The sequence below is a fragment of the Silurus meridionalis genome, chromosome 2 (assembly GCF_014805685.1).
Source record: "Silurus meridionalis isolate SWU-2019-XX chromosome 2, ASM1480568v1, whole genome shotgun sequence".
Taxonomy (NCBI): Eukaryota; Metazoa; Chordata; class Actinopteri; order Siluriformes; family Siluridae; genus Silurus; species Silurus meridionalis.
In genome coordinates this window covers 13172304-13189134 of record NC_060885.1, presented here as the reverse complement: position 1 = coordinate 13189134, position 16831 = coordinate 13172304, and the positions used below count along the sequence as shown (strand labels likewise).

Genomic DNA, 16831 nt, shown 5'->3' with positions numbered 1-16831 from the left:
TTGCCCTACATACAGGACAAGCTTGTTTAAACTAATGCAGAAATGTGTAACATGGACTTACTGTAAAGGTTAAAATCGAAAGCTTACAGCAGAATAAAATCAGATGTCAATCAAAGCATTCAAGTAAGATAATACACATTTTTTATTAGTTCACCGAAAATACATAAGCTTTGTACGTACGTGAATGTTGAAATTGTATGTATGAAACGTGAAATTATTATTTATTTCCTTATTCATTTATTGTGTGGTTCGCTACTTATTTTGAGTTTCATGTGCTTTTCTTTCACTTCACAGGATCCATGAACAAATTGTGCAGTGTCAGTGATTGATTTGATCAATAGTCTTTATTTAAAAGACCTTCAAAATTTTTAGGCCCAAAAAATTAATAAAAAAGGCTGTATGATCAGCCCACTACTGCACTAGAAACCATAACATAAGAATAATAATAAATGTAAATAATCAGTAAAACACTTTGCTTAAAAAGGTTTGCGATTCAGCCATGAAACATGTGCTTATTGAAAATACACGTACATTTATTTAATATTCAATTATGAATTTAATCTAAACACATGCCTGCCTAATTGGAAACTAAATGACAAGGTGTGCTGAGAGCTTTTATTAACATGATGTAGGAGATATTCAGCCACAATCCATCTGCGTTCATTTGCTTTCAACTTTGAATTGCATTTAAAATAAAAATTTCCCTATCTTTGCTTTGGTGCCCATACAACTATTTACATATTGCTATTTGGCAGAGTTTGCTTCCATTTAAATGTTTAGCAAATTTCCAAACGTCTGCAAAAGACTGAATCACGGTTTCTTTTAAATATCATGGATATGCGAGTTTAATAAATGGTGCTGACGATATTTCATAATTAATAGAGATTCAGGCTTCTTATTTTTGTTTTTTTGTTAAATGTAATCTTAATTACTTATCTCCATCTTTTATTACACTCTTATTGCACCTTTTCCTTACTGACACGTAAACAATTGTGTCGAAACTTTTGTAGTTTTAGTCGTTTTTCCACTTTCTATTTTGCGTAGAAACTTCCATTCGTTGTTGCTTTAGCGCCAAAACTGCACATACGAACGTGCCTGCATTCCTGGAGCGTTTATCTCCAGGCTAATATCAGCAAATTTCCTCCTTAGAGGAAAGAGATAAATGATAACTCTTCTATAAGTCCTGGATTGTCTAGTGCTCTGATAATGATTTATAAAAGGTATTCCCTATCTGAGGTAGACTGTTACGGAGAGTTCACTGGCGCCCTCTGTTGGTCATATAAACGCAGGGAAACTCATAAAGAAGTGAAATAACACTCAAACATTATACTGCTGATAATACTGCTGTGTGCTTTATTTGTTATATTGTTACTTGGGTTAATTAAGAGCTATTTTGTCTTTTCTCCTGCCAGAGAGTTACTGTCCAGTGATGCCATGAAGGAGTACAACAGAGCCCGTGTCTACCTCGATGAGAACTTCAAGTCTCCGGAGCATTTCACAGTAAGATTTCTTTTTATTCTCATTAGATTTAATTAGTTGTTATTTTTTTAAATATAATTTTAATACACTAAAATCTGCCATATTGAGTCCTGAGTTACCAAACATGCATTACATAAGCATTATGTCAGTGTGGATTCTCAAGGTTTCTGTGCCATAGTTTTTTGCAAGTATATGCGCTGGAGAGAAGAGGAATGAAAGTCAGTAGGAGTAAGACAGAGTACTTGTGTGTGAATGAGAGGGAGGGCAGTGGAGTGGTGTGGTTGCAGGGAGAAGAGGTGTAGAAGGTGGAGGAGTTCAGGTACCTGGGGTCAACAGTGCAAAGTATTGGAGAATGTGTTAGAGAAGTGAAGAAAAGAGTGAAGGCAGGGTGGAGTGGGTGGAGAAGAGTGACAGGAGTGATTTGTGATAGAAGGGTTTTTGCAAAAGTGAGAGGGAAAGTTTATAGGACTGTGGTGAGACCTGCGATGTTGTATGGTTTAGAGACAGTGGCATTGAGTAAAAGACAGGAGATGGAACTGAAGGTAGCAGAGCTGAAGATGTTAAGGTTTTCATTGGGAGTGACGACGATGAACAGGATTAGAAATGAGTTTATTAGAGGGACAGCGCATGTAGGACGTTTTAGGGAGAAAGTGAGAGAGGCGAGATTGAGATTGTTTGGACATGTGCAGAGGAGGGACATGGGGTATATTGGTAGGAGAATGCTGAGAATGGAGCCACCAGAAAGGAGGAAAAGAGGAAGGCCAAGGAGGAGGTTTATGGAGGTGATGAGGGAAGACATGCAGGTAGTAGGTTTGAAAGAGGCAGTTTGAAATCCTCTGTGGCGACCCCTAATGGGAACAGCCGAAAGAAGATGATTTGGATTAGAATTAATGCAGTTGCACAACATGACCACAAGATGGCAGCACACTGCTAATAATCATTTTAGCTTTTTTTTTCTTAACACCCTCCCCCCTCAACGCATGATCATAAAAGCACTTTTAGTGAAGTACACATAAATAATTAACACATCTGTAACACAAAAGTTGTCATACACAATAACAGTGTCATGAGAGTCATTTTTTGTAATTAAATAAAGGCGTGCAGTTTTTTCATGTCAGGCTGAATTTATGGTTACACTGTATTCACTACATGCTGCAAAGCGATCACAGTATAGTGGCTCAACAATGAGAACATTTCCAGTGTATCCCAAAGTCAATAAAACCCCTTAATAGTCCATTCATACAAAGCATGTGCCATTTAGCTGTGACAATGTGCTGTTTGTTTTTCCCTCGTTCGATTTTTCATTCGAGAGTAATTGTTTGTTGTCTGGTCAAGCTGTCAATTTCCAGATAATGAGAGCAGAGGTACTGTAGGAGCAAGAGGTGTGTAGCCTAAGAGCAGTGGGTTTTCCGTTTTTCCCCTTTTTACTGATACAAATAAAGCACCCAAATCTTAAAACCCCACATGAAGTATAAAATAAAATTAAAAAAATCATGTTTTTTAGTTAGTTAACTTGATTTAAACCCTCTTTATATCTGCTACTGGAATATCTAAGGAATAACACATGACTGGTTGCAGTTTTTTTTTATAACAGCAGATCTTGAAGTCTTTTGTCCTGAAGTCAACTTATAAAAAGCTCTGACTCCCAACATGAATGTTAAATTAATATATATAAAAAAAAAGCATACTGAAATCATCATCCCATCAACATCAGTTGTTTTATTGTGTGTAAATAACATTTTTTTTTTAATAATCTTCTATTACTACACTTAATAATTACTGTGGAATGATCTGTAATAGAGGTACTGCTTAATTATGAGTAAAGTATTAAAAAATAAATAAATAAATAAAAGAGGACATTAGTCTAAATTTGAGATTTGTCTTCAAAATATTTTCTCCAAGCAGAATGAAGTGCTGTGGAATAAGTTTGCATTCCCTCGATCATGTATTATTAAAACATTAACATAATCTGAGATTTGATCATATGTACAATGGCAATATTATGAAAATATGAAAGCGGCCTGGGTATTGTGTACACATCTATACACTTTATCAAATAGCTTTATTTTCCACTTCCAGGAAAAATATACATCCCATTACAATAGTCATTTTTGTATTTTTATGTGTATATTTATGTGAATTATTTTATTGAACATTAGTGTAGGACCATTTGCCATGAATTTGCTGTGAAGGAGAAGAGCCCCAGGTGTGCAATATGAAATGATTATATACATCTAGCTTTTCCTTCATGGAGGATGTGCAGCTGATGTGTAGAAACAAAGCATTTTGGAGACGCACCATCCTACTTCATTTGCGATTGCGATTTCATGATTTTCGGAAGGATATTTTTTGGTTTGGAATAGTGTGGCAACAAGATGATTAATTAGAAAAACACTGTGGCATGCACTGCAAGTATGTGCTATTTAGAATCAATTAGCTTGTAAGTAATCAAACATCATTTTCAATACATTAGCATCGATAATCTGTGCCTAATAAAATGCGCTTAACATTCAGAAATAGATATTTAAATGCACTGTAACTGTATGTTGAGAGCCAAGTCATCAAGTCTTATTGCTTTCAGTTCATATGGAACATGCAGGGATTCGATTCTCAGGTCTGAGCCAAACCCAAAGGGTTGGATTTGATCCATCAAACTGACAACGATTCACCTCATGCAAACATGAGTAAATTAAATTTTAGCTCTGGTTTTTTTTTTTATTTAGTGAGTCACTTGGCGGGTATTACACTGTAATTTTAATTAAACTAGTGAGAATTGAAACAAGGCTCGAAATGCAGGAAAGAGTCCGTGCTAAAGGGTCATTAGTCACACATAAAATACTGAGAAAAAGGTGTATGGAACCAGTAAACATACAGTGGTATCTGAGCACTAGTAAAAAAAAAAATTCTATTTTGCATTCTATTAATTATTATATATTATTATCTATTATTAATACAACAAATTTCATTACAAATGATATAATTGACAACAACATTTAATTTATTTTTATTTTTGAAAATAAATTATTTACATAAAATTCAGTTTCTTAGTATTTGGTACGTCTCCTTTTTGCTTCGTTCACCAAGCTGGCATGGGCTCTACAAGAAACCCATGTAAAACCTTATGATCCATTTTAGATCAAATCCACCGTCGTCACCACCGTCTGATCAAAATAGATTAGTGGTGAAAAAATGTGGCCTTTGGTTCAATATGGCCTTTGGATAATATCAGATATTTGCTTACATTTAAATAGGAGCTGAGAAACTAAGCAGAATTTTGCATAATAAATATACAAGATATACAATAACAATTTATTTTTGGGGGGTTTTACAATATTTGAAAAATAGGAAATGTCTGATTAAAAGTGGTCTACATAAGCTTGTAATAAATGGACATGATGCATAGTCAGAGAAATGTCAGTAATGTTGTTAATCAGTTCATCTGGAGGAAAAAAAAGATCAGTAGTTGCTTTTCTGGTCAGAAAGATTTGCACAGGATCGGGTCAGATCAGTTTTTTGGATTCAGTCACATTTTTATGCAAGCTTTTATTTTAATTACAAAAATGTGTTTCAGGTCATTCCCTTGTTCTGATCTGTGTTATTTCCTACCAGTGAAAGGAGAGGATTGTGAGTGACAGGGCTCGCTGTTTTACAGCCTAGTTAAGGTATACAGCAGGTAAAATGTCAATTAGGAAAAGACGAGCGGATCGCGTTGCTCGCCGTCAACCACGTTCCACTCTATTAATATTTATCATCCACCTCTGCCCCTGGGCCCCAGAGCTCCATGGGTAATGATGTGCACTAATGTCTGCCTCTTATCACCACCGTATATGTCCGTGTCTTTCCGTATATCTGCGTGACCCGTTACATGGGTTTAAACCAGCCTACGTGTCTCGCAGTAAAGCAGGCCATAGCTCTTCAAGGCCTTTGTCTCTGCCAGACATTTTAATTGGAAATCTGTCCGTCTTCATTCTCAGCCAGCAGATAAGAGACGGCTGAATCGGAGCGCAAATGAGACATTATCATGTGACAGGAATTGTGAGGCTTGAACGGTGACACGGATCAGCTCTGTGTGACAGCGCAATCTGTCCCAGTGTCTTGTCTGATTTGCGACGGAATTTGACATTTCCTCGGGGAACGGGATTACACCGACCTTCAGATTAGACAGGTTATCAGTAAATACTGATACGATTTAAATACTGTTTTAGCATTTTGTGTATTTGTGCCTGTTCATTCTTTTCACATATTAAAACCTGACGATTGTAAAAACTTGTGATTGTAGATGATTGCAGTTCTTACAGTGTTAATCAGTCCAAGCCTTTCATGGAAGTGTATAGTACGCTATTGGAGTGTGTTCTCTGTTCCGAGTGAACCCAGGCATGTCATCTCCCACGGGTGAGCTGTGTTTGGGCTGCTGAAACATTTGTGTTACAGCAGCAGATGCTATCAAGACAGCGAGAAAAAGACACTTTGTCAGGCCATGAAACTTTATCTCCGTAATTGCTGAAGGCCAAAAGTGTCAGTGTCCTGAGCAGCAAGCTGAACACACTTAGCTGAGAGAGGATAGTGGTAAATGCAGAGATGCCACGAAGACCTGGAGCAGTTTGCTAATCTCCTTTTCTCTTCTCTGTTTTATTTTAACTCAAACATTAGGTTTGTTGTTTTTATGTGTTATATTATGAAGTATTATACTACAGTATAAAATTCTTGCCATTATTGTAGCGAGGACTATTTTCAGGATTTTTGTGCGTTTATGTGGTTCTACAACAAAAAAAGTTTATTATCCTGGCAAAAATGTTTAGCTAAACTTATTTCATGTTTTCAAGATAATTGCACTGCTCCTTCAGAGAATTCAGAGCGATTTGATCAAAGACATTTATAATGCAATCCATTTCTCTGACGACATGTCCGACTCCGCTCATAACGATCCAAGTTAATGGACCTGTTGGCATCGTACAATCGTACAAACTCTTCCTCCGAGATGGGTTTATCTTCTAATGCATCTTCATTAGCTTAATTTCCCTCTTTTTAATGACATTAATGACATAGTCCCAGTTACATAAAGTCCATATTGCCTTGAAATTGCTGTTTGTAATAATCTATAATGAGCTGCCAACCACACAAAAATATTAGAGTCTAAATTGCCTGTAAACGTCAACAAGTGTGCATTTGTGTGCGTCTGGCGCCCTGTGTTTATCTGATGTCTTGTAAAGGGGACATCATACATCCTGGGATTGGTTTCGACCCTTACTGTTTCGGAATATGAAGATATCGGAAGAAGTTGTTTATTTACCACATTGCAATGCACTTTAAATTGCTAGCTTTTTCAATTCAGACATGTTGTTTAGATCTTTCCGGGTCTGAAAACAGCACCCTCCATGTTTAGAACAGGGCTGCTTTAAGTCTTACTTTTACTTTCAAAGATAATTCATGTAGTTCCAATAGAGTAGGTGGCACTAGAACAGTTTGTCAATTCTTTTGAATTGTAAGTTTCCACACATGCAGAGAGCTCTTAATCATTTTGTTATTTGAGTTGAGGTCACGGTGGTAAGGCTATAAGGAAGCTGTGTGCCGACTGCACAGCGTAGTGCCGTTAGCCACCCGCACACAATCTCCTCCTTTTGTCAAAACAGTGGCGCATGCATAACCAGGTTAAAATATGGCAAACTAATTCCATAGGCTCTCATATGGTGCAAGGTACCGAGCACGCTGAGGCTATTTGAATGGAGGAGATGTCAGTGGAGCAATATTGTAGCACCATAACTCTCCGAGGCCATCAGTCAAGCTTTCAGGAGTGCAAATACAAAGCACACACATCCACTCAGTCCGACACACACACACACACACACACACACACACACACGTGCACGCACACGCGTACACTCTCTCCCCAGACATATGTTGAGCGCCAATCGATGAGTCTGCCATCAGAAGTGAATTATTAAGGGGATAAGGCAGGCTGGGGTTCACCTGAAAAAATTTCGACTCAAATATACACACAATTAATAGATTGTACAGAGGGGCGGAAAACAAATGCCTTTATTATAGCGAGCCTAATCTGTGGAATCTGAGTTCACGCTCTCCTCGGCACCATCGCATCAATGAGCCCATAACGTCCACTTATGTGTGTTTTCCCTCTCAGTCCCACCCCCACCCCCTCGCAACACAAGTATGGAGCCAGGGGCCTCATAAAACCAGGCTGATAAAGTGGTGTGTATATGGTTGGATTAGTTTAGTGGGGGCATCAGGATATAGGGTGAGAAGTAAATCAGATGTGTGTGTGTGTGTGTGTGTGTGTGTGTGTGTGTGTGTGTGTGTGTGTGTGTGTGTGTGTTTACGTGTTGTCCAGACACAGATAATGATGTGATTGGATCATGTGGGGACCTGCTGCTCTGTTTACATTATGGTGCATGGCCCTTGGTGTGACTCCTGTGTGTGTGTGTGTGTGTGTGTGTGTGTGTGTGTGTGTGTGTGTGTGTGTGAGAGAGAGAGAGAGAGAGAGAGAGAGAGAGAGAGAGCATGCAGCCCAGTGAAGGTGAGCCTGTCATATCGATCTTTTTAACGCTAAAATATGAGCCACTTTACTCTGCTCCCCAGCCCAGTGATGTGAAAAATAATAACTCGGTCCCAAATTAAAAATATTGATCGCTTAGTAGGTGTTGAGAGCAAATAAACACCCACTGAAGGATTTTTTTCCTCCAGCCCTACCCCCATCTTTCTATGTCTTCACCAACACTACTTACACACACACTCACACAGGGGACATCTCTCTATCTCTATCTGATGGCAGTAGGTCAGGCTGCAGCAGCGGCGTCTGTAAATATGATCAGAGTGTGGTTAAATATGAGGATGTGCCATGTAGATCTCCGCCTCTCTCAGCACAAGCACACGTTGGCACTCGACAGTGAATGATGTCCCGAATGAACGTGAGATGTTTTGTTGTGTATATGTAGTAAATGTATCTGTAATGTAATGTGTAAAGTACGGTATGATGTCCTTCTCGGGTTCTGTAGGTCAAACTCACGTGAAACATATGATGATTTATGCTACAGTTTTTTGTTTATTTAATAATGCTGATTGGTCAGTAGGTGTTGGTAATTGCCTTTTTTCTGATTTCTTTTTTTTATTAACACGTTTTTCATACTATTTTGTGTCTGAGGTAACAGAGACAGACACTCATTTGCAAGAAAGGTTTATTTGGAATTCATGAAAGGAGTCTCCAGTGTGAGCACTTTGTAACATTAAGGGGCAAAGCTGTTTTTTTTTAAAGAGAGAGAAAGAGTGAGAAACAGAAAATAGAGAGAGAGAAAAGAGTGGCCAAAGAGGAACAACTATTTATACCTGGTATAGCTGAAACGATTTTATTTTGGGTTGTTGTTTTTTTTTGTTTATTAGCATAAAAAAAAAAGAGAGGCTGGAGCAGGAATGTTATAGCTGCTATAAAATGTGATCACAGGAACAAGTAAAGAGTGACATGCTATTTCAAACATAGATTATTTATGAAGTGTTGAGGGATGTATTATAATTATGGTCAGAGCTTATATATTTATATATTTATTTATTATTATTTATTTAAGGTTTAAAGATTTACGGTCACTTTTCTCCCCCCTCCATTTTTCCATTTCTCAATTGTTTCATTTCAATTTCAATTAAGTTTCATGCTTTTCAAACCAAGTGTTTAATTTTTTAGTATTTTATTAATCATCTTTGTATTCACTCAAGATTTATTGACTGGTCTAATTAAGATTCATAGATTTCCACATGCACATATAATACTATTTGCTCTTAAATTGGACAAATAGTTACAGCTAATAATATTGTTGATTTAATTTTTAAGCGAAATAAATTTCTATATTTTGTGCCATTATTGTGAAGTATTAGCAGTGCATTTGTTTTAACGATGCTCCTACAGTATAATATTCATTAGCATTATACATACAGCATTTTCTGACAATTTTTTTTTTCTCCCACCTTTTTTTTTTTTTTTTTTTTTTTAAAGAATTCATCTACCCTCATATTATGTTCATTAAGTGTAGCTCTGGTTTTTCTAAGTAAGAGTTTTCATGAGAACAAATGGCCAGTTAAGATGCCTCAATTGTCCAGCAGTGCCATTTTTAGCCTTTGTTTCACACGACTGAAGAACCATTTAGATATATGCCTTGTTATTTGTCTTCTCACTTTGCTGGCTGATTGGGTCGCAACTCAATAATCCCATACTAGCCTGGCTATGAGACCTGTGCTTTATTTATATATATATATATATATAATATACACACACATACACATCCCTTCACTAACAGATGAGCTGTCTCCGGACCATCAAACTTGTGAGAAAACAATTGCCACAAGGTTAATTTTATTGCAGGCTTCATGCATTTCTGAGCAGGCAGGAGGTGTCCTACGCTGGGCTACTGATGGATGGGCCTGATACGCTGGTTGGAATGAGAATAAGAGGGAACAAGTGGAGGCTGAGCAGTGGGAGTACAGTTGAACAGTAGTGTCCAGTTGCAAAAGGAAATGCACAAATTATGAAAATAATTGTGGGAAGGATATAAGGAATTATTTTTAATTGGACTTGCGTAAAGGTTTTGAAGCTGCAATGATAAAACCTATTTTTAACCTACAACAATTTAGTTGTTGTTAGAAAGCAATTATGTGTTTTGGACAAATATTGTTCAAACTAGTTGAAATCCTTGGAAGTACTGAATGAGTCAATATCATGTGTAGTCTGTTTGAAAGTCATGGCATTTAGAACTGTGTACAGAGGACATGCACTGCCTTTTGAAAGAAATATGTGAAACATATGGGAAAACATGGAGGTTAGTATTAGGGCTGTTTCTGATCTGAAATCCTGTGTTAAGTATCGGACTGGATTTGGAATATTTTCCAAACGTGTTATAGGCTGACAACAAGCATTTCCAATAACTTTTGTGTTGAAATATCTCTGGTGCCAATTTGAATTCCAACCAGATTTGCTATAAATGTCAATACAGCATTGTCTCTCCAAACACGACCTGATTCCAGTGAGTTTTGCAGGTGTTGGTATTTATTAATAAGTACAAATGAGGCCAAATATTGTGTCTATAAGGTCTATCGGAAATCTGTACACAATGTGCATAAAATACAGAGCATGTATGTCCTGAATATGATCTGCTATGCAGTGGTTTGATACGAGTCTACGGGTTTTACTCTGAACTGTCCCTTCATTTTCCCAAAGCGTATTGATTCCAGCTCATCTTCATTTGCATGCTGAGGCTAGTATGGTTTGACCCAGGCTCCCAGGCCTATTATATTCCCATTAGCTAATCTCTCTGGTTTAATTTCCATAATCTCCCTGCTATTATAGCCTCTCACACTCATGCTCTCTGGAGGAAAAAAAAAAGGCTGCCTTCCAATGGGAGCTTTCTAAAACAGTCTCTCTCTCACAGAAACACACACACACACACACACACACACACACACAGAGACAGAGCTTCACCCTTTCACACTCACATGCACAGATCATACAAAACCATGTTTTTTCATCCCTTCTAGATGCTTTTTTAAGAATTGTCATCCCATTGTCAGTGCTGCTGCCCCATCAACACTTCAAGTCATGCACTTTTCTCTGTCTCGATGAAAGAGATTATGCTTTTTGGTAGCATGGCCAGCCCACATGACCATTCTTCTGACACTCCAGGTGTTCGTCATATGAAAAGCAAAGCATATCTCAGCATCTGGCAACATTAGAGCTGCTTCCAGTGTAGATCTCAGGCCAGCTTCTCTCCATTTTTAAACTCTGATAACACTGTAGGCTGATTAGCTGATATATACTACAGTCTGATTACCTAAGGCTTTTGCTAAAGCTAGAGAGAGCCAGTCTGGTAAGCTTAGAACTGCTTCTAGTGAGTCACATTGATTAACTTTTTATACAGCAGACACGATCTGATTAACTCTACAGTCTGTCTGATGAACTCATACCTGGCTACTAAGGCCTTCTTTAGCTGCAACTTAAGTCTTATGTTCAAATGAGATAATATAGAAGCTGTTCCTCACACACATGCAACAGTGGGATCTCATCTGCTCATGTCAGTCCTGTAACTCAAGAGACCAGCATCATCAATTCTGAAGTTTCGAGACTGATGAACTTAAACCGAATTACCAATGACTAGTCAGATTTACTGAATCTTGACTTCATAAGGGCCGATTAATTACTCAAACTTACTTTAAAGGATAGCAGCCCAAAACAGCACAGCCCATCTGATCATCCCACGTCTAGTTCTGCCAGCCTGTTAACTTTGAATCTCACCAAGGCTCAGCTTCTCTAATGCCGAGGCTGTCTGATAAAATATATAAAGATTATTTAAAACATTAGAATGGGTCCATCTGGAAAAAAACTCAAACCTGCTCTACACGAAAAGGCAGTCTGATTAACCTACTTAACAGAAGAAACCATCTAGTCAGATTAATATTATTAATATATAACTATTTAAGAGAACCATTTACTTCAACAGTCACTAGAAGATAGAGTTTCAATAAACTCAATCCAACGCGAAAAGACAAGATGGTCAAGTAAATGATCAAGTGAAACCTGCTCTGCATGTCCTCTTCTGTTGTCAGATTCATTTATTGATTAAAAGTTTGTGATTTAATGTATGCCATCTATACACCCCCACTCGTTCTGTGGTTGCATTTTAATCGTATTTAATTATTATTATTATTTTTTGCCAATGTCCTTGGCAAGGCTGTATGAGCAAAGATATAAAGGTGTGCATGTATACACAGATGCCTTTAAAATTGTTATGTCCTCTAAAAGGCTTGCTTTAATTATATTGAACTGACTTTGCTTACCCTTGAGTTGGCAGATTTCTGGGAGGTGGGTGGTGGGGCGTGGCCTTGGCCATTTATTTAATAATTTAAAATCTTATATATATATATATATATATATATATATATATATATATATATATATATATATATATATATATAATGTGAATGTTTATAAATATGTCCATGCTCCATCAGCATTTTTAATGTGGCATAAACTGCTTAAATGCTGCCTTACCTTGAGTATTTAATAGGCATGAATGTATACTGTGTATAAATATTATGTTTGTGCCTTAATGAACGCGTAAGACGAATGCTTGCCATGGGTCCTAGGTCATGGTGGCCATTAACTATGTACTAGTGTTGTTTCATATGCTTTCATTTCTTCTAATGAGAACATTAACCTCAATACCTGGATGTCATGTAAAGGATTGGCAAATATTAGGCACTAAAACCATGTAGTTAACCTGTGGCAGTGTTTTACTTAACTCAATTAAAAACAGCAAGTAGGAGTAGGGTTTTTTTCTTTCCTTTTTTTTAAACAATTTTTTTGGAAAAAGTTTTTATTCCTCCCTTCAGAGCAGTTTCTAAATAACTATATAAAAAGTAGCTGTGACAATGAGCATTGATTAAGAGTCCTCTCCCATCACCACTGGGGCTGAGAACAAGCTGATAATTAATACGTTTGACTGCAGAAACTCAAGTCAACAGCTCCTGTGACGGATCGACTCTGTGTTTAGAAGAGCATGCAGAAAGAAAGAGGAAAAAATACCCACGTGGGATAGAGCTGAACCCCTTGACAGTAATAAGCGTATGCGCTCTGCCACCTCTGCAAATTAAATACCCGACACGTGCCTTTGTTTTTTTTATTTATTCAGCATTGACTCACATTTAATAATTCATTAAGACAATGCGTTTTAGTGCTCGATGAAGAGCTCTCAAGTGTGGACAGCAGTTCCCTAAACAAAGAGAGTCATGTAGCAAGTGTAAAAAAAATAAAAATCAGATCTCAGATCACTAGAGGCAATTTTATAAATATGGACTATTAGACATTAAATGCTAGCCTGGAGGTCGAGGCCAAGCAGTGACTTAATGTAGATTTGAAATGATCCAATAACCTGGTAATACTTTTTTACCCCAACACCAGTTAGTGTGATTCTTTGTTTAAGTTTTAATAAATTTAGAAGATAGATTTTTCAGATTAAATGTAGAAATGTGCTCTCTCTCTTTCTGGCTTTTTAAGCATTTTTAGGCGAACCAGGTTGACATTCTCTGGACCACTCAGTTTATGAATATTAAATAACAATAAGAAAAAGTTCTAAAACATTAAGTGTTGCTAAATAATACGACTTGCAACTTTTTACACCAAACCTTCTGGGTCATTTAAGGGGTAAGAGAATAGGTTTATGGGGCAGATGTAATGCCATAAGTGCACTTCATAACATGGCTCTGGTGTGCTGGTTGTGTATGCAGTGTGTAATTGTGTGTGTGTGGATGTCCCTGAAAGAGCCTGGTTTATCCTTTCTTATTGATTTTTTTATATTACTGTTATTGTTAACTCACACTGTATAACACTGTATAACACTACATTGAGCCAGTCAGATTTACTCATCAAGCAATATTTGAAACTGTGTCCGCTCATTTAACAACCACATGCACTGCCACCTTAATGCCATTTCCACTTCTACTGCTACAACACATGCAATGTTTACTTTGATAATGTTTCCACTTCACTGCACAGGTGTATTAACAATATTTACACAAAACACTATACTGTATTACCACATCACACGCTCACTGTATCTGTAAACACCATATCTGTTTCTTTTTATATAATTCTTTATACCTCTATAGCTATATATTTTCTTCTTTTGCTGTTGTCTATTATGCAAATTACATTAGTATACTTTTCACTCTGTGCTGCTGTAATATGTGAATTTTCATCTGGGGTGTTTAAAATGATCCTTCTGTCTAACTGCTATCATAGTCAAACTTGGATATATAGATCTGTATAATATGAGTATTTTTTAGTAGGAGTAAAGAAAAAAACCTAATCGTTCTCTATATAACCACAGACCATTTCTTTTACCATCATGGTCTATAACATTAATTACTAGTGACTGTTATTTAATACATAATCCCATTTTATTTAATTTTTATTGTCCACATTTACTTCTTTGAGTGTAGAAAAACTGCTTTCTCTTTCAACTGTGGCTATTTTGTACGCTCTCTCCGTGTCACTTCTCATCCGCCACTACTCCTAATTGGGTTTGGAGCTCTAAATCAGATTGCCGTGATTGGGTTATCCTCCTGAGGTACCTCGGTGTGTCATAGGTGGAGACTTCATCTGCTATTGTTAAGACCTCAGTCATATTGTTTCCAGCAGTCTTGGGAACAGATAGCGTAGCACCACTTAATATATTTGAGTAAGCAGCCCACTTCACGTACACACCCGCGCACACACTTCACAGCGTGTGCGGCAGCCTCGGCTCCCCCTCTTGCGCAAATAATGACATTCGAACGGAGCATCGAGCAGCTTAATTACTTTTAAATTGTCATTTTAATTTACAGTGATATAGTATTGATCACACAGGCCTATTTTAAGGCCCTCGGTGGAGCAGATGATGCGGAATTAAACACGGTTTGCGGGGCCTCTTGGGGCCTCCAGAGGCCCGTCAGGATAAGAATGATATTTCGTGCTAATGAACTGGTAGCATGCAGCAGCATGAATCTGAGGCTCTGCCGGAGAAGAGGGGAATAATGGGGTTTGGGTTACTCATTCACTGCCATGCACCAGGTCTCATGTGATTCATCCACGGACTCCAGGTCTTGCACGGTCGTGTTTGCCCGTCTCATCCTGCTGGCCTGACCTTTTCACTGCTAAAGTGTATATATATATATATTGCCACCGACACACACTCACACACCGCACACAGACCTGAACAGGTGGCCCATGTGTCAGAGGAGGAGGAATCTTCAGGGAGCCATCAGCCCCTAATCCCAACATTGTGAACTGAGGACAAGTGTGTTTCCCTCAATAGTTTCCTCTCATTTTTCTCTCATCGGGTGCTCGTGATTCCAAGGCGAGGAAGCAGAGCTCTCCCTGAGGCCCGGGCAAAGCTGGGTGGAGATATGTCACGTACGCGTGGTTAATAGCACAGATAAATCGTTATTTTTAAATCCCATCCATTTCTCATTTCTTAGTAGGTAAGAAAAACAGTGATTTCTTTTTCTTCTCTTTTTGACCGACACGCTCTAATTATATCTAGAGCTAGTGACCTTCCATACATTTACTGAGAATACACACAAGAGCAGCTAATTGTCTTCGAGGATATATTGGATTTTCGTACTTAATATTTACAATTGATAGCAAAGTTATTGTTTCAACGCGTCTCTGTATCTTAGTATCTTTTGCTTAGTTTGTTTTAAACCTTCAAATCTACAGACATTGATTCTGTATTTGGAAACAACCTTTGCTTCATAAACCTGAATTCATTAGTTTTTTGATTATTTGTTCATTATTACATTTGAATATAGAAATGGCTGTACTGCAAATACAATATGTGACAATTTCTTCACCTCAGATCAATTTCACTATTGATCTCAGTTGGAAATGTGCATGACCAGCGTTTTTTATTTATTTATTTTTCCCGTCGTTCTGCGTTATTTTCAGTTAAATTCAGTTGCGGCTTCTTCCCCTTAAAATATAAGCAATCTCGCAGCCTGATTTAAACTGTAACATTCCCAAACCAGGCATTTCACACAATAGAACTTGCCCAGAAGCACTTTTACAACAAGATATAAAGTATCCGAAGATAACAAATACAAGAGTATATTGTAAATTCATCAAAAGCTGAAGAATAAAAGTTTTAAGAAACATCTTTAAAAAAACACTCAATGTTTGATTCTCAAATCTTTTTATTATTATTTTGTTTTTTTTATATAACAACTGACTCTTTAATCCTATCCTTTGCTCCAGATCCGGATATTTCCACTGAGACACGCGAAGTTGTATCTATTTAACAAACATATTCTTTATTTAATATATTTACATTCAGTTCCATTATTAGATGCCATAGTTTCTTAAAATTGCAAATAAAATCAACGGGATGTTCTCACATTGGCTCTGTTTTTTAATGTCTTGTTCTTGTTGCATTTTGTTTTCTTTAAAGAGATGTATTTGTTTAAGTGGGAGTTAAGTGGACTCTTCATCTTCTGTTTTTATCTCTATAATGCATTTTGTAATAATACCTGCGCAGTGGTGCCCCAAAGGTGGAACCATTTCAGGGATGAAATGCACCCTGACCACCACCATCTTACTTCTCTGGCATCAGAACCTTGTGCTGTTGGATTGTAGGATGACTTCAATACCCATAATGGACTTGGCAGGGGTTTATGTGGGCCCTTTCATTCTCCTCACTTATAAAATCACCTTATTCTAATGCCCGTGCAATGTTTACTCAACTGGCTATGCATTTACATCAACCTATAACCACAGGCACTACTCACGGCAAGCACTTAATCGAATTAGCAGGTATTGTGCCTTCGA

General features: G+C 37.4%; 1 protein-coding gene across 3 annotated transcripts in view; it reads left to right on the top strand.

The window, feature by feature from the left end:
* LOC124399593 (inositol polyphosphate-5-phosphatase A) overlaps positions 1-16831 on the top strand; it is a 145541-nt gene that overhangs the window by 53784 nt on the left and 74926 nt on the right. For all 3 annotated transcript variants that reach the window (XM_046870617.1, XM_046870635.1, XM_046870625.1), the window contains exon 4: positions 1413-1500. In XM_046870617.1, coding sequence (XP_046726573.1) covers positions 1413-1500 — 88 coding nt within the window. The remainder of the gene's footprint in view (positions 1-1412; positions 1501-16831) is intronic.